The sequence below is a fragment of the Apodemus sylvaticus genome, chromosome 3, assembly GCF_947179515.1.
Source record: "Apodemus sylvaticus chromosome 3, mApoSyl1.1, whole genome shotgun sequence".
Classification (NCBI taxonomy): Eukaryota; Metazoa; Chordata; class Mammalia; order Rodentia; family Muridae; genus Apodemus; species Apodemus sylvaticus.
Window position 1 is genome coordinate 137,271,575 of NC_067474.1, and position 25,187 is coordinate 137,296,761.

The 25,187-nt window shown below is 42.8% G+C and overlaps 1 protein-coding gene across 12 annotated transcripts in view; it reads right to left on the bottom strand.

The window, feature by feature from the left end:
• The window catches only part of Macf1 (microtubule actin crosslinking factor 1), a 331,824-nt gene that overhangs the window by 203,054 nt on the left and 103,583 nt on the right, over positions 1 to 25,187 (bottom strand). For 10 of the 12 annotated variants that reach the window (XM_052177285.1, XM_052177287.1, XM_052177284.1 and 7 more), the window contains exon 2: positions 3,114 to 3,175. In XM_052177285.1, the coding sequence (XP_052033245.1) occupies positions 3,114 to 3,175 (62 nt within the window). Of the gene's footprint in view, positions 1 to 3,113; positions 3,176 to 14,803; positions 15,009 to 23,428; positions 23,739 to 25,187 lie in introns of those variants that run through there. The other 2 variants (XM_052177280.1, XM_052177283.1) reach the window with 2 other exon arrangements.

The window sequence follows — 25,187 nt, forward strand, 5'->3', positions numbered from 1 at the left end:
GAAAACTGACATATTTATATTCTAAAAACCACAAAAGACAGCTTCACTATTTAGGCAGGTGGGTTTTTTTTTTTTTTTTTTGGAGGTTATTGTAAAAAGAAAATCAGATAAAATGTACTCCATAAGCTATAATGCACTACTACTATTATTTACTCAAGGTAACAAATATTTATTGGATACCTCTCATGTCCCAATGCTTGCAAAAAAAAGTAATATACTGTTGTGGTCTCTAAAGGGAGACAGTATGCAAACACATAGGCATCTGCTCCAAGTGACACACAATAGAGATGAAATTGCAAGTGACTTGGTCTAAGGAATGCAGGTCAGAAGATCAGAAAAATTATATCCTCTTCCAAAAATGGTTAGTAGGCAGTGGCTGGGCAAAGGAGCCTGGGGTGTGCTTTCTAGGAAGAGGAACAAAGAAAACAGTAGAAAAGTACAAAGACTTTATGAAGCAGTAAGTTCTTGGTGTGACGACGGCGTACGATCCATAGTAGGGACTGTCTAGAAATGAAAGTGGACAGGTTGAGAAGGCCTCTGAACCAAGGAGGCATGCCAGCCATATCATCAATTAGAGATAACAGGGAGCCACTCTTGGAATTTACAGTAGGAAATAATCTTTTGGTTGATGTTTTTCCTCTCACCTGCCTTTTTAGTTCTGACACTACAAAAAAACAAGACACATTATGGTTAGGTTTAATTCTCAGCTTGACACAACCTAGATTCACCAAGAAAAGAGTCTCAATGAAGGGCTACCTAGAACAGGTTGGCCTCTAGCATGCCTGTGGAGATTTTTCTTAATTGGGTTAATTGAGATGTGAAGACCCACCCTAAAAGTGGGTCAACCTAGACTAAAGGTTAGGAGCAGGGATGTGTGCTTCTATTCCACTCCTTTGGACTATGGAAGCAATGTGACTAACTGCTTCAAGACCCTGCTGTGGCTTCCCACAATGGGCTGTGACCAGGAATTGTAGCCAGATAAACCCTTACTCCTCTAAAGCTGTTTTTATCAGAATACACTCTAACATCAATGGAAATAAAGATACAATCTAAAAACAAAAAACAAACATCAGTCTATCAGGAAGATTCAGAAGAAGGCATGTAACAGAAGTATATAAGAAATCTGAAGTGCAAAAAGAAAAGGATAATTGATTCTATGTGGGAGAGTCAGCCAAATATTTAAAGATAGTAAGTTGATAGGCAAAACAACCAGAAGGAGAACAGAGCAAAGATAAGAGAAATAAAATAGCAAGCCTCACAGTTCAGCCGGAGCTTTAGATAGGGGAGGAATTTGGCACTAAGGGGTGGGGGAGGGGTGGGGGGAGAGGAAAGTATGCAGTGGTCCCACCCCTCCACAGGCTGACAGGCAGTTAATGGTTGCTAAGGAAAAGATACTTTCTTAGCAGCAGCCACTGATCAGTTGAGAGAAACCTAATTAAACTTGCTGGTTTCTCTCCCTCCACCCCCAACACAAACACACGCAAAAAGGCAGAAGCCAGAGCCAGTTTTACAGATTAAGAATATGTGTTGCAAACTTTAATTGGCTGAGGTTTAAATTTTTAGTTTGCTTATTTTTAGTAGTGTGACTTTGAGCAAGCTACACACCTCTTAAACCTCATTTTCCTCACTGATAAAATAAGGTTATTAATAGAATGCTCAGCACAGTCACTGAAGTACTGTGAGCTAATCCACGAGAAAGGCTTACTATAAAATGTCTGACTTATTGGAAGGCATCAATAAACTAATACTAATAGCATAATCAGTACTATTATAGAGCACTTTGTTAGCAAACTATTAGGAGTGGTCAAAGCAAGAAATGAAGAAGCCCTGGGCAGGGAAGCAATGGGTGTGGAGAACACAGAAGCAAGCACCTTTCTAAGCTGAATTATTGGACTGGGTAACAAGGGACCGACAGATTACTATTACTATATTAATCTAGGTTCCACTTGGACAACAAACAAGGTATTTAGCAATTTAAGATGTGTCAAATATAGGAAATGCCTGGGCAACCTCCAAATAATTCCATCAAGGACACCTGGGAAAGATACATCTGGGGCTTGAAGTAAAGTGTAGGAAACATCCTTTATCAGGGCTTGTGTTTGAAAATCACCCTCACTGTAGTTGCTTGCCACTGAAGCAGCACGGTCCTAAGGAGCTATGTTTGATTATATAACCAACTCTTCGTCAGGTTCCCTGAACAACTAACCCAACTGAGAAAAAGAAAAATCTTTTTCTTTTCGTTTGTGCCTTTAGAGCCATGTGGCTCTCAGATGTGCCTTACCATCTGAATATGGCCCTCTGGACCAACTCTCCAGCCCTATAAAATAACTTTTATTCAAAGTTAAAAGTAGTGCTCTCAGCCAGGTATGAGTGGCACATGCTTGTAATCCCAGCACTTGGGAGGCAGAGGCAGGCGGATTTCTGAGTTCGAGGCCAGCCTAGTCTACAGAGTGAGTTCCAGGGCAGCCAGGGCTACACAGAGAAACCCTGTCTCGAAAAACCAAAAACCAAAAAAAAAAAAAAAAAGAAAAAGAAAAGAAAAAATAAAAAATGATGGTGTTCTCGGACCAGGCACTGGTGGCACATTCCTTTAATCCCAGCACTTGGGAGGCAGAGGCAGGCGGATTTCTGAGTTCGAGGACAGCCTGTCCTACAGAGTGAGTTCCAGGACAGCCAGAGCTACACAGAGAGACCCTGTCTCGGGAAAAAAAAAAAGTGGTGTTCTCAGAATCTTAGGAACCATCGCCTGATATCACCAACCTCACTGTGATGAGGTAGTGTGTGTGACACTGCTGCTGAGGAGATGGGGAGGTAGCACAGCAGACAGTGTTTGTCACATAGCATGAAGACTGGAGCAGGGTGGGGGTGAGAAAAGCACAAAGCCTGGATTTCAGATGCCCACATAAATGCTGGGTAGGTGTGGTGCCTGCCTGCAATTACAGCTTCAGAAGAGGCAAGCAAGACTAACTTTATCAATGAGCTCTGCCTCAACGAATAAAATGGAAAAAAAAAAAAATCAATCGGACATCAACCTTTGGCTTCCACAAATATATGAGAAAACACACACACACACACACACACAAAAGCTAGGGAAGCATATGGAAGAATCCTACCTTCATCAAGTGCTTGTTGACCCACTTGGTGAATGTTTTCTTTTGCACCCGGTCCCGCTCATCTGCAAAAGAAAAACAGAAGCGGTTCTGACTTAGTGCTGTGCAGCAGTAAACTCCCACCCCTGGGCCATGCCCACATCCCAGTTTATCTAGAACAATATAAAAGGTAGAGCTGTGTGATGAGTTCTTGTTAGAAAGATCCAGCTCATTGAAACACCTTTTATTTTCTTTTGATTATATGACCACTTTACAGATTGGACAGAATCACACGAATCCAAAACCTTGTCATAGCAATGTCTCCTCAGCACAACAATTTAAGTAGAGCAGAGAGCACAGTGCATCCCTCACAACAAGCAAAAGTTACAAACAGCAAGAGAGGAGTGGGAACTCAGGGCATAAACAGACACTACAATCCTCTAGTCTCTCCTCCCGCATCACTTTACCCACTGTTCCACTCCCGTGTCCTCAGCAGCCAGTCATCCCCAAAAGCCTCGCAGGTTAGCTCCCCTGAGCATCTCTCCCCTTTCCTAAGAAACTCTTCCTCTTTCTCACAAGTCACACCCTCATAAAACCTCTTTAACAGAAACATCAGTTCTGTCAATACTTGACAATGACTGCCCCACAGACAACCATTCCTATGGAAGATTCACTTGAGCAATTCTGCAGAGCCAAGGCCAGGAACTGAGTGACCAGGCCTGATTCTTTCCTATTTATCTGAAGCCTGCACCATCCATGCAGCACTCTATTTCAACCATACTCTCTGAGCAAAAATACATCATACATGTGGGACAAAATAATAAAACCCATCTTTTGGACAATGAATATACTAAAAATTACTTTAAATTTTTATTACATTTTGTTGAGGGGGGGGGGAGACAAAGACAGAGATAGAGACACCTTTTCCATTGAACCATTTTGTCATCTCCAAATAAATTTTAAAAGGAAAAGAAGACCATGAAAAAAATCACCCTCACTGTTATTGACCATCCCTGCCGCCCCCACTGACACATAGCAAATCTCACAAATCTTTCCTAGATTCATATTACAGGCAGGCGGGCCGGCAGGCAGATGTTAGCTTGCCTGAGCCTACTTGGCTCCAGTGAATTTCATCAGCAACTCATCTCCAGCCACTGGCCCAACTGACTAACTCCAATCCTCCCCTCATCTGCTGTCTTAATACTTCTGCTCTATATCCAGAGTGAAGCCATACTCTGAGCCCCAGTCTTCCAAATATAAAAAGCAGTCATCTTTATCAATTATACAGGGCTGGGCATGTAGCTCATTTGACAGACTACTTGTAAAGCCCTGAATTTGATCCCCAGCACAGCATGAATAGGCAAGGTGGTCCATGCTGTAATTATAGCCCTTGGGAGGTGGAGACAGGAAGACTAGTCAGAAGTTCAAGATCGGATCAGAGCAAGCAGGGTTGGGGGTGGGGTAGGGTGGGGGAGCAGTTCAAGATCATTTGCTACATAGGGAGTTAGAATCCAGCCTAGGATACAGCAGACTTTTGTCTCCAAAAAAAAAAAAAAAAACCTAATACCTCCTAGCTATTCTTTTCTGTGGGGATGGGCATGCTAGAAATTAACCCCAGAGTCTCATACGTGCCTATACATGGTTCATTGAATCATGCCCCATGTATTCCCCATTAAACATCTTGATCTTCAGCCTGGCAGTGGTGGGGCACGCCTTTAATCTCAGCACTTGAGAGACGGCGTTCAAGGCCAGCCTGGTCTACAGAGGGAGTTCCAGTACAGCCAGGGCTACACAGAGAAACCCTGTCTCGAAAAACAAAACAAAACAAAAAAGAAAGAAAGAAAGAAACCTATCTTGATCTTCAACCACTCTCACTGTCCCTATTCACTAAGAATTTTGGATGTTAGCCCTTCCTGTGCTAGACAACATGATGGAGCAATCACTCACTGTCCTTAGGGACTCACTTATATAGCACTGCTTGGTTCTTCCCATTTCTTCCCAGGTCAGAGAATTTCAGAAGAAAGATGAAAGTTTTTAATGAGAGTCCCCAGTGTTCCAAACTAACTTCAGAAGCTTACACGAAACTCTCCACAAGAGCAGTTACTCTCTTAATAGAGAGTAACTAAGAAAAGCCACACTGTACCACGCCCACTCTGAGTCTTCTCCCTCTGGGGGAATACACTACACTGCTTTCTTATTTTGGGGTTTGTATTGCTTCCACCCGGGAAGCACTCTCTCTTTTCCCAAGACTTTGTCTTCACATCGTTTTTTAGATTGAATCTTTTCCTGCTTTGCACAGAATAAGTCTCTCCCTATTATACACCTCAGAATTGACATACAGACCTCCCCAGTTACTCATTCTAATTCTCTTGTAACCTTATATTGGGGTTAAAGGGTCTGTCCAGATCACACATGGTACTCACAAGCAACATAAGAACTTATCTGTAACTAAAGCACCAGGGTCTGCTGCTACATAAATTCTACCTATTGACTCTTACTTAAAACTGTCGGGAATTTATTTATTTTAGGACTAATCTGGCTTTAACTTAATAGAGTCATGTTGATATTTGAAGCTAGGATTTGTATTTGACTTGCTCATTGTATGCCACCATTTCTAGTTCCTTTTTTAGATGCTGCTTTGGTTCAACATCATCATCCTTTTCGGTCCTATCATCTGAAGACTGAATCAGAATCAGCTTCAAGCCAGTCTCCTCTCATCATGACACTCATGCTATTTATTCCCTTTGTAATATGCTATTTTCTCTTCCCACCTCTCCAAGTAATAGTTCTTCCTTAAAATATAACGTATTTGTTCATTCTCTTACTATCTGCATAAAAGCTTCATTAAAGGTCCTTCAGACTCTGGTAGTAAAAATGGCAATAAACAGAGCTGGAGAGATGGCTCTTGTAGCACTTGTTGCTACATGGTAACATAACCATTCATACCTCCAGTTCTAAGGGAGCTCATACCCTTTTCTGATCTCTTAGGTACCAAGGATCTAAATTGTGCACAAAAATACACACAGGAAAAACATTCATAAACTTAAAATTAAAAATACAAATAAGCTGGGTGGTGGTGGTGCACACCGGTGATCCCAGCACTTGGGAGGCAGAGGCAGGTGGATTTCTGAGTTCAAGGCCAGCCTGGTCTATAGAGTGAGTTCCAGGACAGCCAGGACTATACAGAGAAATCCTGTCTCAAAAAAACCAAATCCAAAACAAACAAACAAACAAAAAACAACAACAACAACAAAATTCAAATACCAGTTAGGGCTGGAGAGGACACCAACTGCTCTTCCAGATGATCCAGGTTCAGTTCTCAGCACCTACACAGTGGCTCACAACCATCTGTAACCCAAAAGGCAAATCTTCTAGGGCCAGAGAGATGGCCCAGTGGGTTAAAGAGTTTGCTACAAGCCTGATGACCTGCATTTGATCCCTGGGATCCATGGGTTAAAAAGAAGAAACCAACTCCCATAAGTTGCCCTCTGATTTCCAAGTGTGCTTGGCATGTGCATGTATAAACACACACAATTAAGTAAAATATTTAACAGCAACAAGCATTGTTAAGTCATATTCTAGCTCAGAACATTGTTGTATTCCTGCAATCCCACCCAACGCATAGCAGTCAGAGCCTCGAAGATCAGGAGTTCAAAGTCATTTTAGGCTATTTAATGGATTTGAGGCCAGCCTGGGCTATAAGATTCTGTTTTAAAATTTCAAGTAAATAAACAAATAAAATCAAACATTCTAACACAAAACAAAGATATACAAATTTGATACCTACTGAGGAATAGTGATAGAAAAATAATCTTTATTTTCCATGAGCAATCCATTGTGTTTCTATCAGAGCAGAAAATTTGTATGTAAAACACTGTTACTGGTAATGCATACTAAATCTAACTCTGAGCTGCGGTGTTCAGGCAGCAGGTACTGGCATCGCCTGGGTGTGGCATGCCACCTGCTGTGGTTGCGCTTACTACAGCTTCCTTTGTCACTTGTCTCTTCTACATTGAGTCAACCCCTAGGACAACTCTAATGGACAAAAACAAGGAACAGAGATGGACAAGCTGATTCCTGAAGTCACACCCAAGTGAATTCACAGTGACAGTTTGGGACAAGCTGATTCCTGAAGTCACACCCAAGTGAATTCACAGTGACAGTTTGTGACAGAGCTGATAGAGCTAAGATGGCTTACCAGGTAGCAGTGAGCTTTAAAACTGATGGGATGGGGCTGCAGAGACTGTTGGTTCAGAGCACTTGTTGCGCTTGTTGAGAGGGTCTGGACTTGGTTACAAGCACTCCCATGGGACTCAAAGCCACCTATAACTCCATGGCCAGGGCACCCAATGCCCTCTCTAACCTCCTTGGGCAGCAGGTACACACATGATGCACATACAAACAAACATACAGGCCAAATACACATAAAATAAATATTTCTTTTTAAAAAAACCTGATTCTATGGCCTGGCCCAAATCACGTCCTTTTATGACAAGCTTGAGCCCAACCTATATTTTATAGGTAAAGGCAAGTGACTAGGGGTTTTAAATGCATATGGAAAAGGCTGGTGAGAAACCTCCTGACAGTTTCTGCCAGTCTTGTCTATCTTCCTAGTTTCTGTGGTACTTACTGTGCTAATCACTCCATCATCAGAGTTCTGAACCTTCCACATCCTTTCCCTTATGTCACCAGGCACACCGCTCTTTGAAGACAGAGACCATTACCTTTTCCCCTAAAATGCCTAACTTCAAAGTTTTAAATAAAAACATAATAAAACCTAGAACAACAAAAATAAAAACCTACATGCTCGGCCAAACACTTGATTCCAACTAGTTAAAGCAACAAGAGCTAGGTGCAGTGGGCACCTGCATGAGGTCAGAACCGACCTGAGTTCTATGTAAAGCTAAGTTTATACACAAACCTCCTCAAGCTTCAGTAAGTACTACCTGTGTGCTGGGACACACTGCCAGCCGCAATGGAAATGTTAGAGCTAGTGAAATTCTGAACTACACTTTTGCTCACACCAGACTCATTTTGCTGAACTACATTAACTGCCACAAAAACCAAGAACAGTCTGACTGCAACATAACTCACTCTGAACATACACATTTTCTGTTGTTTGCTTTTGAGAATTTCTTTTATAAAATTTACACATTTAGAATAGGGTGTGGTATCACACACCTGTAACCCTAACATTAAGAAGATGAGGCAGGACAATTTTTTAGTTCAGCCTGCCAGGACTATACAGAAAGACGTATCTGAAAACAGAGTGTATACACATAAACACAACAAAGTATTCACTGTGTCACCATCACAGGTGAGCATATACACATAAACGCAAGATATTCACTGTGTTAGACAATTCACAGATAGAAAAGAAAAAAGTAAACAGAATTCTTTTTAACCAAATCAGTATTTGGGGGGTGGGGGTGCGGTTTCAAGACAGGGTTTCTCTGTGAAGCCCTGGCTGTCCTGGAATTCACTCTGTAGACCAGGCTGGCCTCAAACTCAGAAATCCACCTGCCTCTGTCTCCCAAGTGCTGGGATTAAAGGCGTGGGCCACCACTGTCCAGCCCTAATCAGTATTTTTTTTAAAGCAGGGTCTCATAGAGCCCTGGCTGGCCTGCCTCTATCTCCCAAGTGCTGGGAATATAGGAACACACCAACATATTCAGCTTATGTCTTAAATTTTCTGTGGTAAAAGACATGGTCAAACATTCATTTACCTTCCTCCAAATCACTATATAGTTCCGGCTGGCCTTGAACCGACAATCCTGCTTCTATGTGTTGCACACACCTGGTTTCCTTCCCCTTAAAACAATCTATACCTTGAATCTGGGATTCTAATCTACCCTGTTTTTCCTCCTCCTCCCCTGGCTGTTCCTTCTTTCCTGCCCACTCTTAAGTGTCTGCTCATTATTAGTCCTTTCTCTTTTATTCTATATATAGTTTCTTAAAATATCTATGGAAGCGGGTGGTGGTGGTGGTGGTGGTGGTGGTGGTGGTGGTGGTGGTGGTGGTGCACGCCTTTAATCCCAGCACTTGGGAGGCAGAGGCAGGCGGATTTCTGAGTTCCAGGCCAGCCTGGTCTATGGAGTGAATTCCAGGACAGCCAGGGCTACACAGAGAAACCCTGTCTCAAAAAAATCTATGGACCAGAGACCTTGATTGTACAGAGTGTGTTTGTAAACTACTTAAAATTACATGCAAAAATTTTGATGTTATGTGAAGGGGGGAGGGGGGCATACGTGGCTTTTCAAAACAAAACTACATATTTACAATTACTTCCATGGTTTTATCTATAAGCTCTACCAGTGGTAATTCCCAAATCTTTATCTTCACCTCAGGCCTTTAACCCAAGCACTACTCTCACATATTTAAATTGCTTCCTAAACATGTCATTCATGTCATGCTCTTCTAAAATTCTACCTGTCTAGAGCTAAATTCTCAGCTAAGGATACAGCTGAGTGCCTCATTTGTCACATGTGAGGCTCCAAGTTCAACCCTCAGCAAGCAAGCACATAGGGAAGGAATGGAAGAAAAGAAGGGAGGGAAGAGAGGGGAGAGGAGGGAAAGAGGGAGGGAAGGAGGGGGCAGACAGACATGCAGGCAGGCGGATAAGAAAAGAGAGAAGCAGTGAAAGACTGCTACTCTTTTTATAAAATTCTATGTACTATTCTAATTATGTGGATATATGCTTGTGTAAGTGCAAGTGCACACGGAGGCCAAAAGAAAAGAGGTATACCCCTTGAAGTACCTGGAGTTACAGACAGTTGTAAGCCACTTAACACGGGTGCTGGAAACATAGCTTAGGTCCTTACCCACTGAGCCAGTCATCTCTCCAGGCCCCTAAATGCTTTCCTTCTCCTTAGTCTTAACAGGTTTCCCTGCACTAAGCCATCCTTGTCAAGTTGCCTGCAGTATTTCTACCAAAACTGATTTTGTTATTGTTTGTCTGCCTTAAAATCTTCTAATGGGTTGGGATTTAGTAATCTCAGTTTTGATTTAGTAGATTCAGAGTTGGGTATGATGTCTCATACCTATAATCCTAGTGCTCAAGAGACTGGAGCAGTAGAACTTTAGCATGTTCAAGGCTGTTTGGGGTGACAAAGTAAGACTCAAAAACAAAACAAAAATTAGTAGTTAGCACCTACTGAACATCTACTTGCATATGCTTAGCACCCCACATACTCTTTCTGATCTTCAACAGCTCTATAAAGTAGCTACTATGCTGATTTATAGAACAATAAAGCCCAACAAAGACAAGCAACATGCCCAAGATCACAGGAGTCACATTTGAACCCAACTCTACATAATGCCATAGCCTGATACTCCCATTCAGGATAGTATTCAAACTTTTACATTGGGATCCAACGATCCACTAGTACATGACCCCTGCCTGCTACCCATTCCGTTTCACTCTCCATAAAGTTTCCAGCCCCTATTTGCTCTCACTTCTATTCTGGCAATGCTCAGCAGGCTTATTGCTTTTTCCAAAGTCACATAGTAAGAGTAGAATACAAATTCATGTTTGTTATATTCTAAATCACAGATTTGCAGCCAATACACATATTGCCTCCATGGAATTAGTACAAGCCAGCACAATAATGTCCCGGGTAATCCAGGGGAAAGGAGTAAAGTGAACAGTCACAGCAGGGATTCTTCACAAAGAACATCTACTATCAAGGATTAGTGATGCTGAGAAGGCCTCAATGAGGGTTACTTAGGATCTTAGGAAAATGGCAACTCTAGAATCTTCAATGCAAATTTAAATTTTCCTTATTTCTTAAGAAAGTTTTATTATTAAGAATTGTCTGGACTACTGAAAATCAGAAAGTATAGGACCAAAGTTAATGAAAGAAAAACACCAGATGACTGCAGAAATTGCTACATGGGTAAGAACACTGTGCAAGCATGAAGATCTGAGTTTGACTCCTCAGCACCACCTAAAAGCTGGGCATGGATGCATGCCTATAATCCCAGCATTGGGATGAAAAGACAGGTAGATCCCAGAGCTCCTCAGTTAGCCAGCCCAGCCTAACCAAAATGCAGAGCATCAGGCTCAGGAAGAGATCCTGTTTCAAAAAGAATGCAAGAAAAGAAGACACCTACCATCCTCCTCTAACCTATGGGTGCCTATGTGTGAAATGAGCACATCCACATGCACATACATCAACAGCACAGGCACCACACACACACACACACACACACACACACAAAACCAGAAGTGTATGTATATAGCTCAGAGGTAGAATTTGTGATTAGCATGCCTGAGACCCAGACTTTAATCCGTATCACCCCAAAACATAGGAGATGGTAGAAGGGAAAAAAGGAATGAGAGCCAAGGAGCCAAGGCAGGTGCAATAGTGAAAAGGAGGGGAGGGGAGGGGGGAGGGGAAAGGGGAAAGGGGAAAGGGGAAAGGGGAAAGGGGAAAGGGGAAAGGGGAAAGGGGAAAGGGGAAAGGGGAAAGGGGAAAGGGGAAAGGGGAGGGGGATGGGAGGGGGATGGGAGGGGAAGGGAGAGGAGAGGGGAGGGGGAGGGGGAGAGGAAGGGAAAGGGGAGGGGGGGAGGGGAGGGGAGGGGAGGGGAGGGGAGGGGAGGGGAGGGGAGGGGAGAGGAGAGGAGAGGAGAGGAGAGGAGAGGAGAGGAGAGGAGAGGAGAGGAGAGGAGAGGAGAGGAGAGGAGAGAAAAGCCAAAGTTCGAGGGAGTAAAACAGAAAACAAAAAAAGAAAATGCAATTTTTTTTTTAGAATATTCACTTAAGCCGGGCGGTGGTGGCGCACACCTGTAATCCCAGCACTCTGGGAGGCAGATTTCTGAGTTTGAGGCCAGCCTGGTCTACAGAGTGAGTTCCAAGACAGCCAGGCCTATCTATACAGAGAAACCCTGTCTCAGAAAAAACAAACAAACAAACAAACAAACAAACCAAATCCAGAATATTCACTTAAGTATTTCATTCATGAAGGCTAAATATTTTATAGATACAGAGATATTACTTTAAGAATCCTCAAAAAATAACTTAAAGAAATTGAAGTAGGATGAAGCTGGAGAGATGGTTCAGTGGTTTAGAGCACCTGTTGCTCTTGCAGGTTCAATTCTTAGCACCCACATGATGGCTCACAGCCATCTGAAACTCTAGCTTCAGGAAATCTGATGCCTTCTTCTGGCCTTTGCAGGAAGTAGGAACATACACAGTACACATATACACATTCAAGCAAAACATCCATACTCAAACAAAAAAGGAAACATGTGCACATACATACATACATGCATGCATGCATATGCAGGTGGGTGGACGGACGGATGGATGGACAAACGGATAGATGATTAGGGCAGAAAAGAAGATTACATAGGAACAAGCCTGTAATTTGTATTCTCGGTCTCCTTTTTTATGATACCTACCCCCCCTTAAGTTTGAGTATAATTTACAAAATGTGGAGTTCAGACTAGGCCAGTGGTTACTAATACTGGTCTGTGAGCCAGCCATATCAAGATCATCTGGAAAGCTTAAAACATTCAAATCTAAGCAACTGACTAAGAGTCATAGCTGCACCTCTAAGAAAGCCCAAGTGCTGTGAATCTGGCTTCCCTTCTCAGGAAAGAGTCATAGGTCTACGAGCAGAGTTAAGCCCAGCTTAGGGGAGAGCTATCTTCTCTAGCTACCAGACTCTCTACCCAAAGGAACAAAGAACATCTAAAGTAATCCTCCCTGCAGTGTCCAGGCAGACAGTCACAAGTCTGACTTCTATGAGAACAGAGAGAACAACAGACTTATCATACTATATGCATTTCACATATTACCACAATTACCAGCTAGTATTTATGAATGTATATGCCTCATAACTACTCCATGAACTAGGACCTGCTTAATTCCTCTCTTAACAAAGAGGAAATCAGGGCACAAAAAAAAAAAAAAAAAAAAAAAAAAAAGCAATTTTCTTAAGTCTGTGTAGCCATTAAGTGGTAGAGCAGCAAGTTCTTGTTGTGATTGTGTCTCCCTTTCTTAACTATTATATTATGCTACAGAGACCAGTGAGTGGTTCTCATCCTGTGGGTCACGACCCCTTTCTGAGTTAATGACCCTTTCGAGGGGGTCATCTAAGCCTATCAGAAAACACAGATATTTACATTACAATTCATAACAGTAGCAAAATTGCGGTTATAAAGTATCAATGAAAATTATTTTATGGTTGGGGTCACCTTAACATGAACTGTATTAAAGAGTTGCAGCATTAGGGAAGGATGAGGAGCACTGCTCTAGGAATTAAGAGGTGAAAGTGCAGAAGGTTTTGCCTTAAATCAGTGGAGGTTCTGGACTTCCTTACATTCCTTGGTTAGTTACTAAAGGGGACCTTTGGGCTTTATCTCCAAGCACTTCCAAATGCAGGCCATTCTTTTTGGGTCCCAGGAAGGAATTCTCTGGAAAGACAAAAAGCTAAACAGCTAGGCAATAGCAGCCTAATACTGCCTCTCCTTGTGCCATAGACATGGCATAGTATACACCTCAAAAACACCTCATGTCTGGGAGCACAGACCCTGAAGGCAGGAGAGACCAGAATCTTGCCCCTGTTCCTCTCTTCTATATTCTTCCCAGAATCCCTCTGGATCAAACCACCAGTAATTTCAATATTAGGAAAATCAAACCAATCTGGATCATATTTTTGTTCTGTTTTAAGAAAACCAAAAGAATAAAATAAAATGACACACTATCTTATTGTCCAGTAAACTCCCCAAATTAATTAGGAGATCTAACCTGGCTGGTGGTGGTACCAGGTGGCTGCTACGGCTGCTGCAGCTGCTGCGGCCAGCACACAGGAGGCAGAGGCAAGCAATGTCTAAGTTGGAGGCCAGCCTGGACTACAGATATGAGTTCTTGGACAGCCAGGGCCATACAAAAAAAAAACCTGTCTCGAAAAACCAAAAGAAAATGATGATTAAGACTATCTAGAAATTACCATTTAATAACAATGTCTTTATACAACAAAGGGTATTTTAATGTAAAAAGTAGGACAATTTCAGAGTAAAGGACAGTTTTGGTTTGGGTTGGTTTTATAAGGAAGAGTTGGTTTAGCTCTATGAAATACATTAATTAATTTCATCTTTTTCATTTCACTGAGAATTGAGCGGTTGCTCTCAAGCCAGCACCAATCTCTACCCCACAGAAAACATATATCCAAAAACCTAGACCACTTGGTCAAGGTCACAGAAGATTATCTAATGAACTCCCCTCCCTAGCCAAGGGACCTAACAGGCCCCACCCTTGACCTCCAACAGATTCTGTTCCCAAATCATCCTAAGTGTGTTTCTCAAGCTTAGCTAGAAAGGAAAATGTAAAACAGCTAGCAATAGGCCCCAAAGAGGAAACTTAGACCATGACTCCTCCCTCCCCCAGAGGTGAACACCCTAACCAACCAACTTCTGCTAAAAATACCCCATCTTTCAGCTCTGTGCAGCATAACTAAAAGTGGCTTCCTGACACAGACAGATGCAAGAGCATGAATTCACACTCCATAAAACAGCCCCACACCCAAAGCTTGGGCTCTTAACTGCCCTACATGCCAAAGACGTACCCAGGAAGTGGGGAACCCAGGTCTATTTACCCCATATTTCAAAAGCCCAAAGGTTGTGTAATGCCTGCAAGGCTTCAAAGGAGGTGCATTCCAGTGAGTCAAAGAACACAAGGCTGTAAGAAGAAAACCCTTCACATACTAACCCATGCAGCACATGCGGCACACCAGGTGGGCGTTGAACTCATGTTCATCTTGGTAACTGGGCCACATGGCTCCCCTGGTCCCACCTTAGAAAATCGGGTCCCAAAGGACTTCCAGCTAGTGGCCTCTGCACCCTCTGCAGCTGCTCAAAGTGGGCTTAAAGGTGAACAGAGAGAGAGAGCCAAAGGGCTGTGCGACGGTACACACAGGACAGAAAAGAACAGAGAAGTGACTCCACCCACAACTTCCTACTGACCTCCTTCTTCCCTTGAGGTCAGAGAGGAAGCTCCTCCCCAGATCATTTCCAAAGGCTGGGTCCTGATCTGCAGGTAGAGAACATGCTATTCAAAAGCAGCACCAACTCACTATTTCCAGATCAACAAAGAGTGAAGAGGTGGGAGCTTCATATACAAAACTCCAATCAAGGTATTAAATAAGCCTGGGGAGAAAGAAGCTGGCCTTTGAATGTGCAGAGCAGAGCTTGTGACCTGGTGGATCCTAGTGCAGGTGAGCTAGTGAGCTAAATGGCTTACTGCCTAGTCAGGGACAGTGCATCATTGCCCAATGACTTGCTCCTTGGGCTTGCCTCTTCTCAGGCACATCTAAAACGTCAGCCATCTGAGCCAGACTCAGGCCATACGGGCAAACCCCTACACTGTTCACTGTCAAGGGATTCCTGGGTTTCAAAGGGAGATTCATTCGTCCAACTTACAGTTGCCCAAAACTTCTGATTCCACCTTCTTTATAAAACAGCCCAGCCCAAGGCAGTGGCAATCAGCTTAGCAGACTCCATCAGCACCAGACATACAGGGTGCTTGCTGCTCCATTCTTTCCCTCGTCCAGCCAGAAGTGACATCGCAAAGCCCCATCCCTTTCCTGTATCCTCTCACATTTTCTTCAGTCAGTGCACCTAACTCAGCCAGGCCAGAAACCCCTCTAGCCATCAGTGGAAGGCTGCTTGCTTGTTTGTCCAACTTGTTTTCCAAGTCCGGACTAATTGTACCAGACACTGGAATGTTGAAAAAGCACAATGAATGGCGTTTTCATTCAGATAGCCCCGCCCATCTTTGCCTCTTCATGATTCTGATCCTATCCCTGCAGTGGATGTCAGAAAGACTCCAATTCTGCCCTCACCTCGCTGAGGCCGGCTTCTGATAAGGACCTAATCACCGCCCGCCCTCAGCTCCAGCTCCCTAAATAGAACAACTTCTTTAGGCTAATGCTGCTTTCAATCCTGTTCCTGAAGACAGGCGTGGGGGAGGGGCTGGCACCCAGGACAGGATGGTCCTGAAGGCTCCCAAAAGACCACAGGTGGGAAAAGTAAACAGGAGCTCCCCGGCCTGGCCAAACAGCCCTCACAATCCTATTACCTCAGTCAGCTGACAAATTCCTTCACTCCCACCTACAAACTGCTAATAATCCTGTTATTGCTAATTAAGAAAGTGCCTCAGCTAGCTCTATTCCCCCTTGATTAAGCTGAGGGCCACCTTCACAGCCTGTGACAAGGGTACTCAGAGCGTGTCCCAAATATACTTCCTAGCATAGAAGAGGATGAATCCTCCTAGAAGTTATCTTGTCTTGGGAAAAGGAAACTGTAAGATAAAGGAAAGAGAAGAAAAAGGAATATTTTCTATGACATATTTAGTAATCTTTTCCAAAGATTACTATCAAATCCAAACTCTTTGAGCTCAAAGGACTATCCTTTATCTTCAAACCCCACGCAGGTAGAATGCATTCAGTTATTTAAGCTAAACTAAGCTGGCATCTACTGAAACTAGTCACAGATCATGAATAGGCTAAGAGCTGTAATTTCATCCAATCACATCAACAATTCTCTAAGAAAAGTATCATTTCCATTTTAGAGATGACATATACTATGACATACAAGGTTAAAAAGCAAACAAGTTATTTGCCCACCTCCAAAGCTGTGTCTTTTATTATACTTGCTGTCTCTGAGGAACCAACCCAAAATAACTAAGGAAGTAGAATGTTCCTCAGAAAATTAAGAAATAACTCCAGCCGTGCAGTGGTGGTGCATGCCTTTAATCCCAGCACTTGGGAGGCAGAGGCAGAGGCAGACGGATTTCAGAGCTTGAGGCCAGCCTGATTGATCTATAGAGTAAGTTCCAGGACAGCCAGGGCTACACAGAAAAACCCTGTCTCGAAAAACCAACCAACCAACCAACCAAACAAACAAACAAACAAACAAAGAACAACTCCTAAAACCAGATAGATGTGGTAGCATATACTTATAATCCCAGCACCAAGGAAGCTGTGGCAGAGGAATTGCTTCAAGTTCAAGGCCAGCCTGTGCAACAAAGTGATGCCAGGTCTCAAACCCTTGCCAACAAAAAGAACTATGGATGATAGAAAAGTTAGAGCACATCACAAAGAATTTTGCAGTCTCCCCCCCCACCAATAAAATAAAATAAAATAAATAAAATAAAGATCAACATAAACCTTACTGGTTATGACTGAGAAACAGAACTTGCCCTAGCATCCTGAAGGACCTAAAGGCAGTGAAACCTGAGATCTCCTCCCTTCTGAGACATTTTGAGCTTGTAAGAGAAGATGCTGTAGAGGCAGAGGAGGGCGTTGTCAGGGCAGTCAGCTTAGACATCAGAAGGCCTGAGCTGCTGTGGAACGTGGCCATTCTCATCTTTTCATGCTAACGGCAGAAAAAGGTGATTTAACTGCTACAGGAGGATTTCACAAAGGCTCATTCAGGGCAAAACTTCCACATGTGGGTAAGGGTCATGTGACGATTTACAGCTGCTGGCTTTCTTACAACAGTACAGAAAACTAAGCCAACATAATTATTTTCTAAAACACCAAATTGATCAAAATATTAAGGCTATAAAAAGGACCTTTAAATCCTCTCCTGTGAGACAATTGCTCATAATCACTAACCTTTTGTATAATACCTTATAGTTTTCCATTACATTTGTTTGTTTTTAGAGACAGTTTTTTACTATGTAGTCCTGACGGCCTGGAACTCTCTAGACCAGGCTGGCCTTGAGCTCATAGAGAACCACCTGCCTCTGCCTTCCACATTTACAAGAGCTCTGAGGACCCCAGGGGTCTCCAGGTGTGCATGGCAAGGGTCTTCAGTTGCTGATCAATCTTCAGCCCAACTCTGCATTTTAGAAAGCTCTTAAGGACTATCATGAGGACACAGAATGGAATGGAATTGGCAGGGGTTGGGGTAGGGGTAGGGGGCATTCAATAGAACTAGAGAAATAACAGAAGACTTGAGACATCAATAAAATTTGAGAATAAGAATATTCTTGGGGATGGGCTGCAGAGATGGCTCAGCGGTTAAGAGCACTGACTGCTCTTCCAAAGGTGCTGAGTTCAAATCCCAGCAACCACAACCATCTGTAGTGAGATCTGATGCCCTTCTTCTGGGACTACAGTGTGCTTACATATAATAAATATATCTTTAAAAAAAAAAAGAATATTCTTGGGGCTGGAGAGATGGCTCATCAGTTAAGAGCATCGGCTGCTGTTCCAGAGGTCCTGTGTTCAATTCCCAGCAACCACATGGTGGCTCACAACCATCTGTAATGAGATCTGCTGCCATCTTCTGGTGTGTCTGAAGAGAGCAATGGCATACTCATATAATAAATTAAATAAATAATTCTTTTTTTTTTTTTTTTAAAGACAGGGTTTCTCTGTATAGCCCTGGCTGTCCTGGAACTCACTCTGTAGACCAGGCTGGCCTCGAACTCAGAAATCCGCCTGCCTCTGCCTCCCAAGTGCTGGGATTAAAGGCGTGTGCCACCATTGCATGGCATAAATAAATCTTTTAAAAAATGAATATTTTCAATATGTGAATGTGTTGACAGTATGTATTAAAATACTTAAAATACGACTATCTGAAAATACTTAAATTTCTAATTGAGTGTTTACAAATTGTCAGTGCCTTCTTGTATATTGTCTACATCTGCTAAAGAGATGGTGGCTTGAGAATATGGCCCTAAAAGCTGTTTACTTATGTCCTATGACCAGATCTCACTCCTAGTGATTTCTTCACCACCTTTCAGCTGTACTCCACCACACACACACACACACACACACACACACACACAGATAGAGAGATCACATTTCCAAAGTAAAAATAAAATAAATAAATAAAATAAAAAATAAATTGTCCAAAGAGAGTACTAGAATAGCAAAGAATTAGGAAATAACACTTAATAGAAGGGGGCGTGCTGAGGGAAGGTAATGATTGTCAAATATAAGTTAGCCTGATACTGTAAAGAGGGAGGCAGATAATCGCTGCTAGGAAGAATTTGAACTGAAAGGTTTAGGTTAGAGGAACAACTATCAATTCTTGCTAACAACAGTCCATAGGTTCTATGTTCTACAATTATATACCTTTAAGCAAAGTATGGATGCTGTCTTAGTTACTGTTCCACTGCTGGGAGGAAACACCACAACCAAGGCAGCTTTTAAAAGAAAGCATTTAATGGAGGCTTGCTCACAGTTTCATCAGGTTAGTCCATGACCATCAGAGGGAGCATGATGGCAGGCAGGCAGGCAGGCAGGCAGGCAGGCAGGCATGCATAGCTGTGGTGGTAGCTGGGAACTCACATCTGATCTGCAAACTGCAGACAGAGGAGAGGGAAGAAGACTCTAGAGTGGACTTCTGAAAATTCAAAGCCCACCTGCAGTGGCATACATTCCTCAAGAAGGCCACACCTCCTAATCCTTCCTAAACTCATCTACTAACTGGGGACCAAGCATTCAAATATACGAGCCAAAGGGGTCCATTCTCATTCAAACCACCACAAATGCCTCAAGACAAATGTAAAACTAAGTAGAACATTCCATGTATTAATATATATGGACCCGTCCATACACATTAAGCAAACCATCTAAGGGTCTGTCATGGTTTGAAAATGCTTGACCCAGGGAGTGGCACTATTAAGAGGTGTGGACTTGTTGGAGTAGGTGTATCACAGTGGGTGTGGGCTTTTAAGACCCACATCCTAGCTGCCTGGAAGCCAGTCTTCCACAAGCAGCCTTCAGATGAAGACTTAGAACTCTCAATTCCACCTGCACACTGCCTTGATGATAATGGACTGAATCTCTGAGCCTGTAAGCCAACCCCAATTAAATGTCCTTGTAAGAGTTGCCTTGGTCATGGTGTTTGGTCACAGCAGTAAAACCCTTACTAAGACAGGGTCTGTGAGATAAAATACCTAAGGTATTTTATCCTAACAGTAAGGATTTATCAGAATGTGTGGTCCCAGAAGTGTAGTGCTTAAAGGAACTTTACAGACAAGCCAGTCAAGCAATATTCACTTCTGACATAATACATTTGCTTGTGATTTTGTTTTTTTGAGACAGAATCTTACTATGTACCCCTGGCTGTCCAGGAACTCTCTATGAAAACCAGGCTGGCCTTGAATCTACCTGCACCACCATGCAAGCTTGGCTCATAACACTTTTACCCTGGTAGTACAAGCCTGTAATTCCAGAATTTGGGAGGATCATAAGTTCAGAGCACACTAGACAATGGGACTTTATCTTTAAAAAAAAAAAAAAAAAAAACTTGGGCTGGAGAGATGGCTCAGCAGCTAAGAGCACCGGCGGCTCTTCCAAAGGTCCTGAGTTCAAATCCCAGCAACCACATGGTGGCTCACAGCCATCTTGCAGCATGATCTGACTCCCTCTTCTGGAGTGTCTGAAGACAGCTACAGTGTACTTACATATAATAAATAAGTAAATCTTAAAAAAAAAAAAAAAAACTAAAAAAAAAAAAAAAAACTAACGAGGGGAAGAAAGCATATTGACCTTATTATATAGGACATTAAAAAAAAAAGTAGCAGCCTGGCGGTGGCGGCGCACGCCTTTAATCCCAGCACTTGGGAGGCAGAGGCAGGCAGATTTCTGAGTTCGAGGCCAGCCTGGTCTACAGAGTGAGTTCCAGGACAGCCAGGGCTATACAGAGAAACCCTGTCTCTTAAAAAAAAAAAAAAAAATGTAGCATAAATCAATTTATGTGTCCAAATTTACCTTACTTAGTTAAAAGCAAAACAATAACATCAATTAGATAATTTTGGGTATCATTACAGTCATACTGGAGTCAGCATCTGGCACATTTCTGTTATGTTTTATTGAAAAGAGTCCAGGTCTTAAGACTGATGCACGTAAATAAACATGAGCAAACGTGGGCCTAAGGGATGGGCCGGGGGCTAAGGGCTCTTGGTGATGTGGCACGGGGCTAGCTTTCATCCCCAACACCCACATGGTGGCTCACAGCATTTATACTCCAGTTTCAGAAGGTCCCATGCTCTCTTCTGACTCAAGGGTACCAAGCATGCACCAGGAGTTGTACATACAGGCATGTACAGGCAGGCAGGCAATACGCACAGACAAATAAATAGCAATAAATGTTATCACCATTTATCTGAAATAAACCAAAACTCTTCAAAGAGTTGAATACATTTCAAAACCGAACAGCTTCAGTAGCAAAAATTATGACCATCATTTACACTGTGTAAATATAACTACAAAAGAGACACAAGACCAAACCCTTCCATATACACTCTAACCAGTTTTACATCATCACACAATGTGTGTCACCCATGCAATCATGGACTAAACATCTGACCCACGCAACTGAGCTTTGTCTGAAATTTATTCGGAACATACATTGTAATTAAATAACAAAAATAAACCAGGTAAAAAAGACAAATATTCCACCAGATGTGTGGCACACACCTACAATCCAGTACTCTGGAGGCTGAAGCAGAGACAGAGACAGAAAATGAGAATTTTCATATTTTCATTATGTGCATTTTTATGAAAAATACAAATATGCAGAAATAGCAAAGAAATTTTATTCTGGTCATCATCTCCATTTGGCAAACAATAATTAAAATATACACATTATTTTCAAAAAAACATCTTAACAGACAAAACACACATTGAAATTGAAATAATAATAAGATCAGTCCATAATCCTCTAAGTATGTCTGTGGATGGCTTGGTATCCACTGTTTCCAAGTAAAAGCCATCATCATCTAATTCTAAGGATAAATCAGATGCAGTACGTTCTCAGTACAAGTATTAGTATCAAAGCCATTTCACTTAATAAAAGGCTTACAATGCATTTATATTCTTTTAATTTCAATGTATTTCATTGTTGTTTGTAAAGTTAATGTTTTAAAACATAAAAACAAAGTACTTAAAAAGGAGCCAATGGCTCTTAAATCCCATAGAACATCCTATATTGAAGATAAATTTTAAAGCCATTAACCAATTTCATTCCCATAATGCACTAAAAAGAAAAACTGCAGACTCCATCTAAATGTTATTTTCTTTTTATAAATGACAAATCATAGGCCCTAACATTGTCTACCCTTTTCTTTCTGTTTTTCAGTGTTAGGGACTAAGCCCAGGGGCTTATACTAGGCTACATCCTGCATCTGTGGTTATTGTGAGACAAAGCTCACTACATAGGACGCCTGGAGCTCAAGACCTCCCAAGCTTTCACTTTCTTAGCTCTAGTACTGTAGATGTGTGTCGCGGCCCAGCCACACACTTCTCTGAGATCAAATACAAGCATGTCATTCTGGCACAGTACCGTTCAAACACACAAAATTGTAAATGTCTGTCTCTGTTTCTGCTGATAGAGCCACACAATGAACCTGAATACTTAGCCAAAACCTCTTCTGGGACTTAACCAGAAAAGGACACTGGGGAATCAACAGGATCTAATTCTAACTCTGTCAAGCATTCATGAACTCTTTATAGAAATATAAGTAATAGGTCATCAAGCCCCATCTTAGCTTGTAAGGACCGGTAAGAAGTCCTTAAGTGGTCTAGATGAAGGTGGTGAGCTGGAAAACAGTGACGATATTAAAAGCACTGAGATCCAAGGGTAGACTCCAGAACAAGCGCACCAGTGCACCTTACAGTCCTCACAAAGCCACTCTGAACCAGCTGTACTTGGGGCTGACCCTGACAGTCGACAGTGGGAAAGCCCTGGAGCATAGCCTAACTAACGAACATCTCCAGCATCTCCAGCCTTCCAGTGCCATATGATCAGTCTGATTTCCTGGGGATAAACAACCATCAGCTTCCTAACACTTGTGGCTTAGGTATAGCCCCAGGAAGGAACAGCATCAACTGAACCAAAGAGCAACACAGAATGTACCTCAGAAAGGAGGCCTCACAACCTTTCCTTGTAATCACCCCCCTCTTTTGTCTACATCAATCCCATACTTAAGATGACTGTGACGACCACAGGGACCAAAGCTCCACTTGGGCATTGAGAAAGCAAAAGGAGGAAGGCCTTAATCCTCTGAGGCAGGATACTCTGAGTAAGAGCACTTCTCTTCAACGGGAAACCAGTCATCACCTCATCTACCCAGCCCTCGGCCTGTGTCACAGAACAGGAAGGAGGCTGGCTGGCTGGCTGGCTGGCGGGTCTCTCTCCCCCCCCCCACCCCCACCCCATCTCCCTGTGTCTCTCCCCTCCATCCCCTAACAGCACAACAGCTGAAGGGTGCACTGGCCCTTTAAGGCAAACAAGCAAGTAGGAAGATCTCCCTGACTTACCCCACCCTAGGAGCCCCACAGAAGATTAAAGAAGGGAGGCATCACTTAGTTACCTGCTCTGTCTCTGGCACATCTCTTCCAGTACAGAATACCAGCAATTCCAAGAATGTGAGTCAAAATAAAGAGGGTTGGTGGCAAATAAGATGAATCTAAAAGAGGCATTTCCAGGCCAGTCCTTTCTCCTTCTTTAGTGAGCAACAGGCGGAGCCCAGTCGGCCTCTGGATGCCTTTCTCCTGAGCGTATGCTGCCCCTGACTATCAGCTCAGTGGTGGCGGCAGATGCCCAGGCTTAATGTGGTCAGAAACTTCCTGGCAGCTTCTTCTATCTCGCCTCTGCTTTTTTCAGCAAACTACTGGGACTAAAACTACAGTGTGTCTCAGACAAAGCCCAGAAAACAACTGGCTGGCGGGGGAGGGGGAAGGGAAGGAGGAAGAAGAGTGAGAAGGAGGCCCCGAAGTCAGTGAGCTGACTCAAACCTCTATCTTTGGCATCCTCTGGTCAGCTTAAACAAACCTCAGACCTTTCTACAAGAGAGGGTGTCGGAGGACCAGAGGGCGTCACACTCTGAACTTTCCATTCTCTGCCTGGTTGGAATGCCAGACTTCAGGATGGAGCCAGAAGGAAAGGCTCACAGAAGCACTGGAGAAACTCTAGCAGGGACGAGGCAAAGTATACAAGAGCCTCAGCGCAGCCAGCAAGCAAACCTGCCGCAGCCACCACCCTGGAGGAGAGTCCACAGCCCAGGTCACAGGCGAGCACCGGGTCTCCAGGGGGGCAAGCTGCTGCACAAGCTCTGCTGGCATTTGCCAGGGTAAGGAGAAAAGGGAAAAATAAATAAGTAAGCAACCAACCAAAGCCTTCCATCAGCTGGGGCGGGGGTACAGGACAGGTATCAGGAACTAAAAGAGCAAAAAACCAAACCTTCCACAAAACCAGGGCCTACTGAATCTTTACCACTACTGACCAGCCAGATTAACTCAAATGAAAAAACTCAATTATTCCAAGTTCTGGCAAGGATTGGGGAGTTATAAACTACAGAAAACTTCAGAAAAGAGTTAAGCAAATTCTTATGAAGTTAACCATACAACTACAAGCAAACTCACTGAGAACAATTTCACAAAATGAAAACAAAGGCCCACACAGAGACCTGCATATGAATGTTAAATTCCCAACATTATACAAAAATAATAACTCAAATGTTTATTAATTGGTGAACTTTCAATCAAAGTGTAGTGTGTCCATACATGGAACCACTGCTCTACAATAAAAAGAAAGTTAGGGATACATTCAAGTGCCGTATGTCTACATGTGAGAGAAATCAAACACAAATGGTTACATACAATAGGAAAACAATAGAAATAAAAGCAAAAGAGATGGGGCACACTACAAGCTGACTACAAGAGCTGGCTCAAGAAAGCCGTGGGGTTCTGGGAGTGTTCTTCATATCATAATAGCAGTTCTTCCCTCATCTGTCTAAATACGTAAACTGCACATCAGAAAGCGTGAGTTGTATGGCACACATTATTATTTGACAAACCTAATAAAATACGTTTAAAGGCTAGTCAGGAGTTTACACAATCTAAATTAAATGAGCTACCACTACCTCTCTCAAAAAGGTATTTTACAAAGTGCCGTGTGGACACACACAGAAACGCTTGCTCCCAAAACTGAGGGTACACCCACTGCACTCTGCACCACTTACCGCCCTCCACTCAGGCCCATTCCTCCCAAACTCTGGCTACTACACCAAGTTTCATGAATATTTAGAAATACAAATTAGTCAAGTGTAATGCTATACACCTGCAATCTCA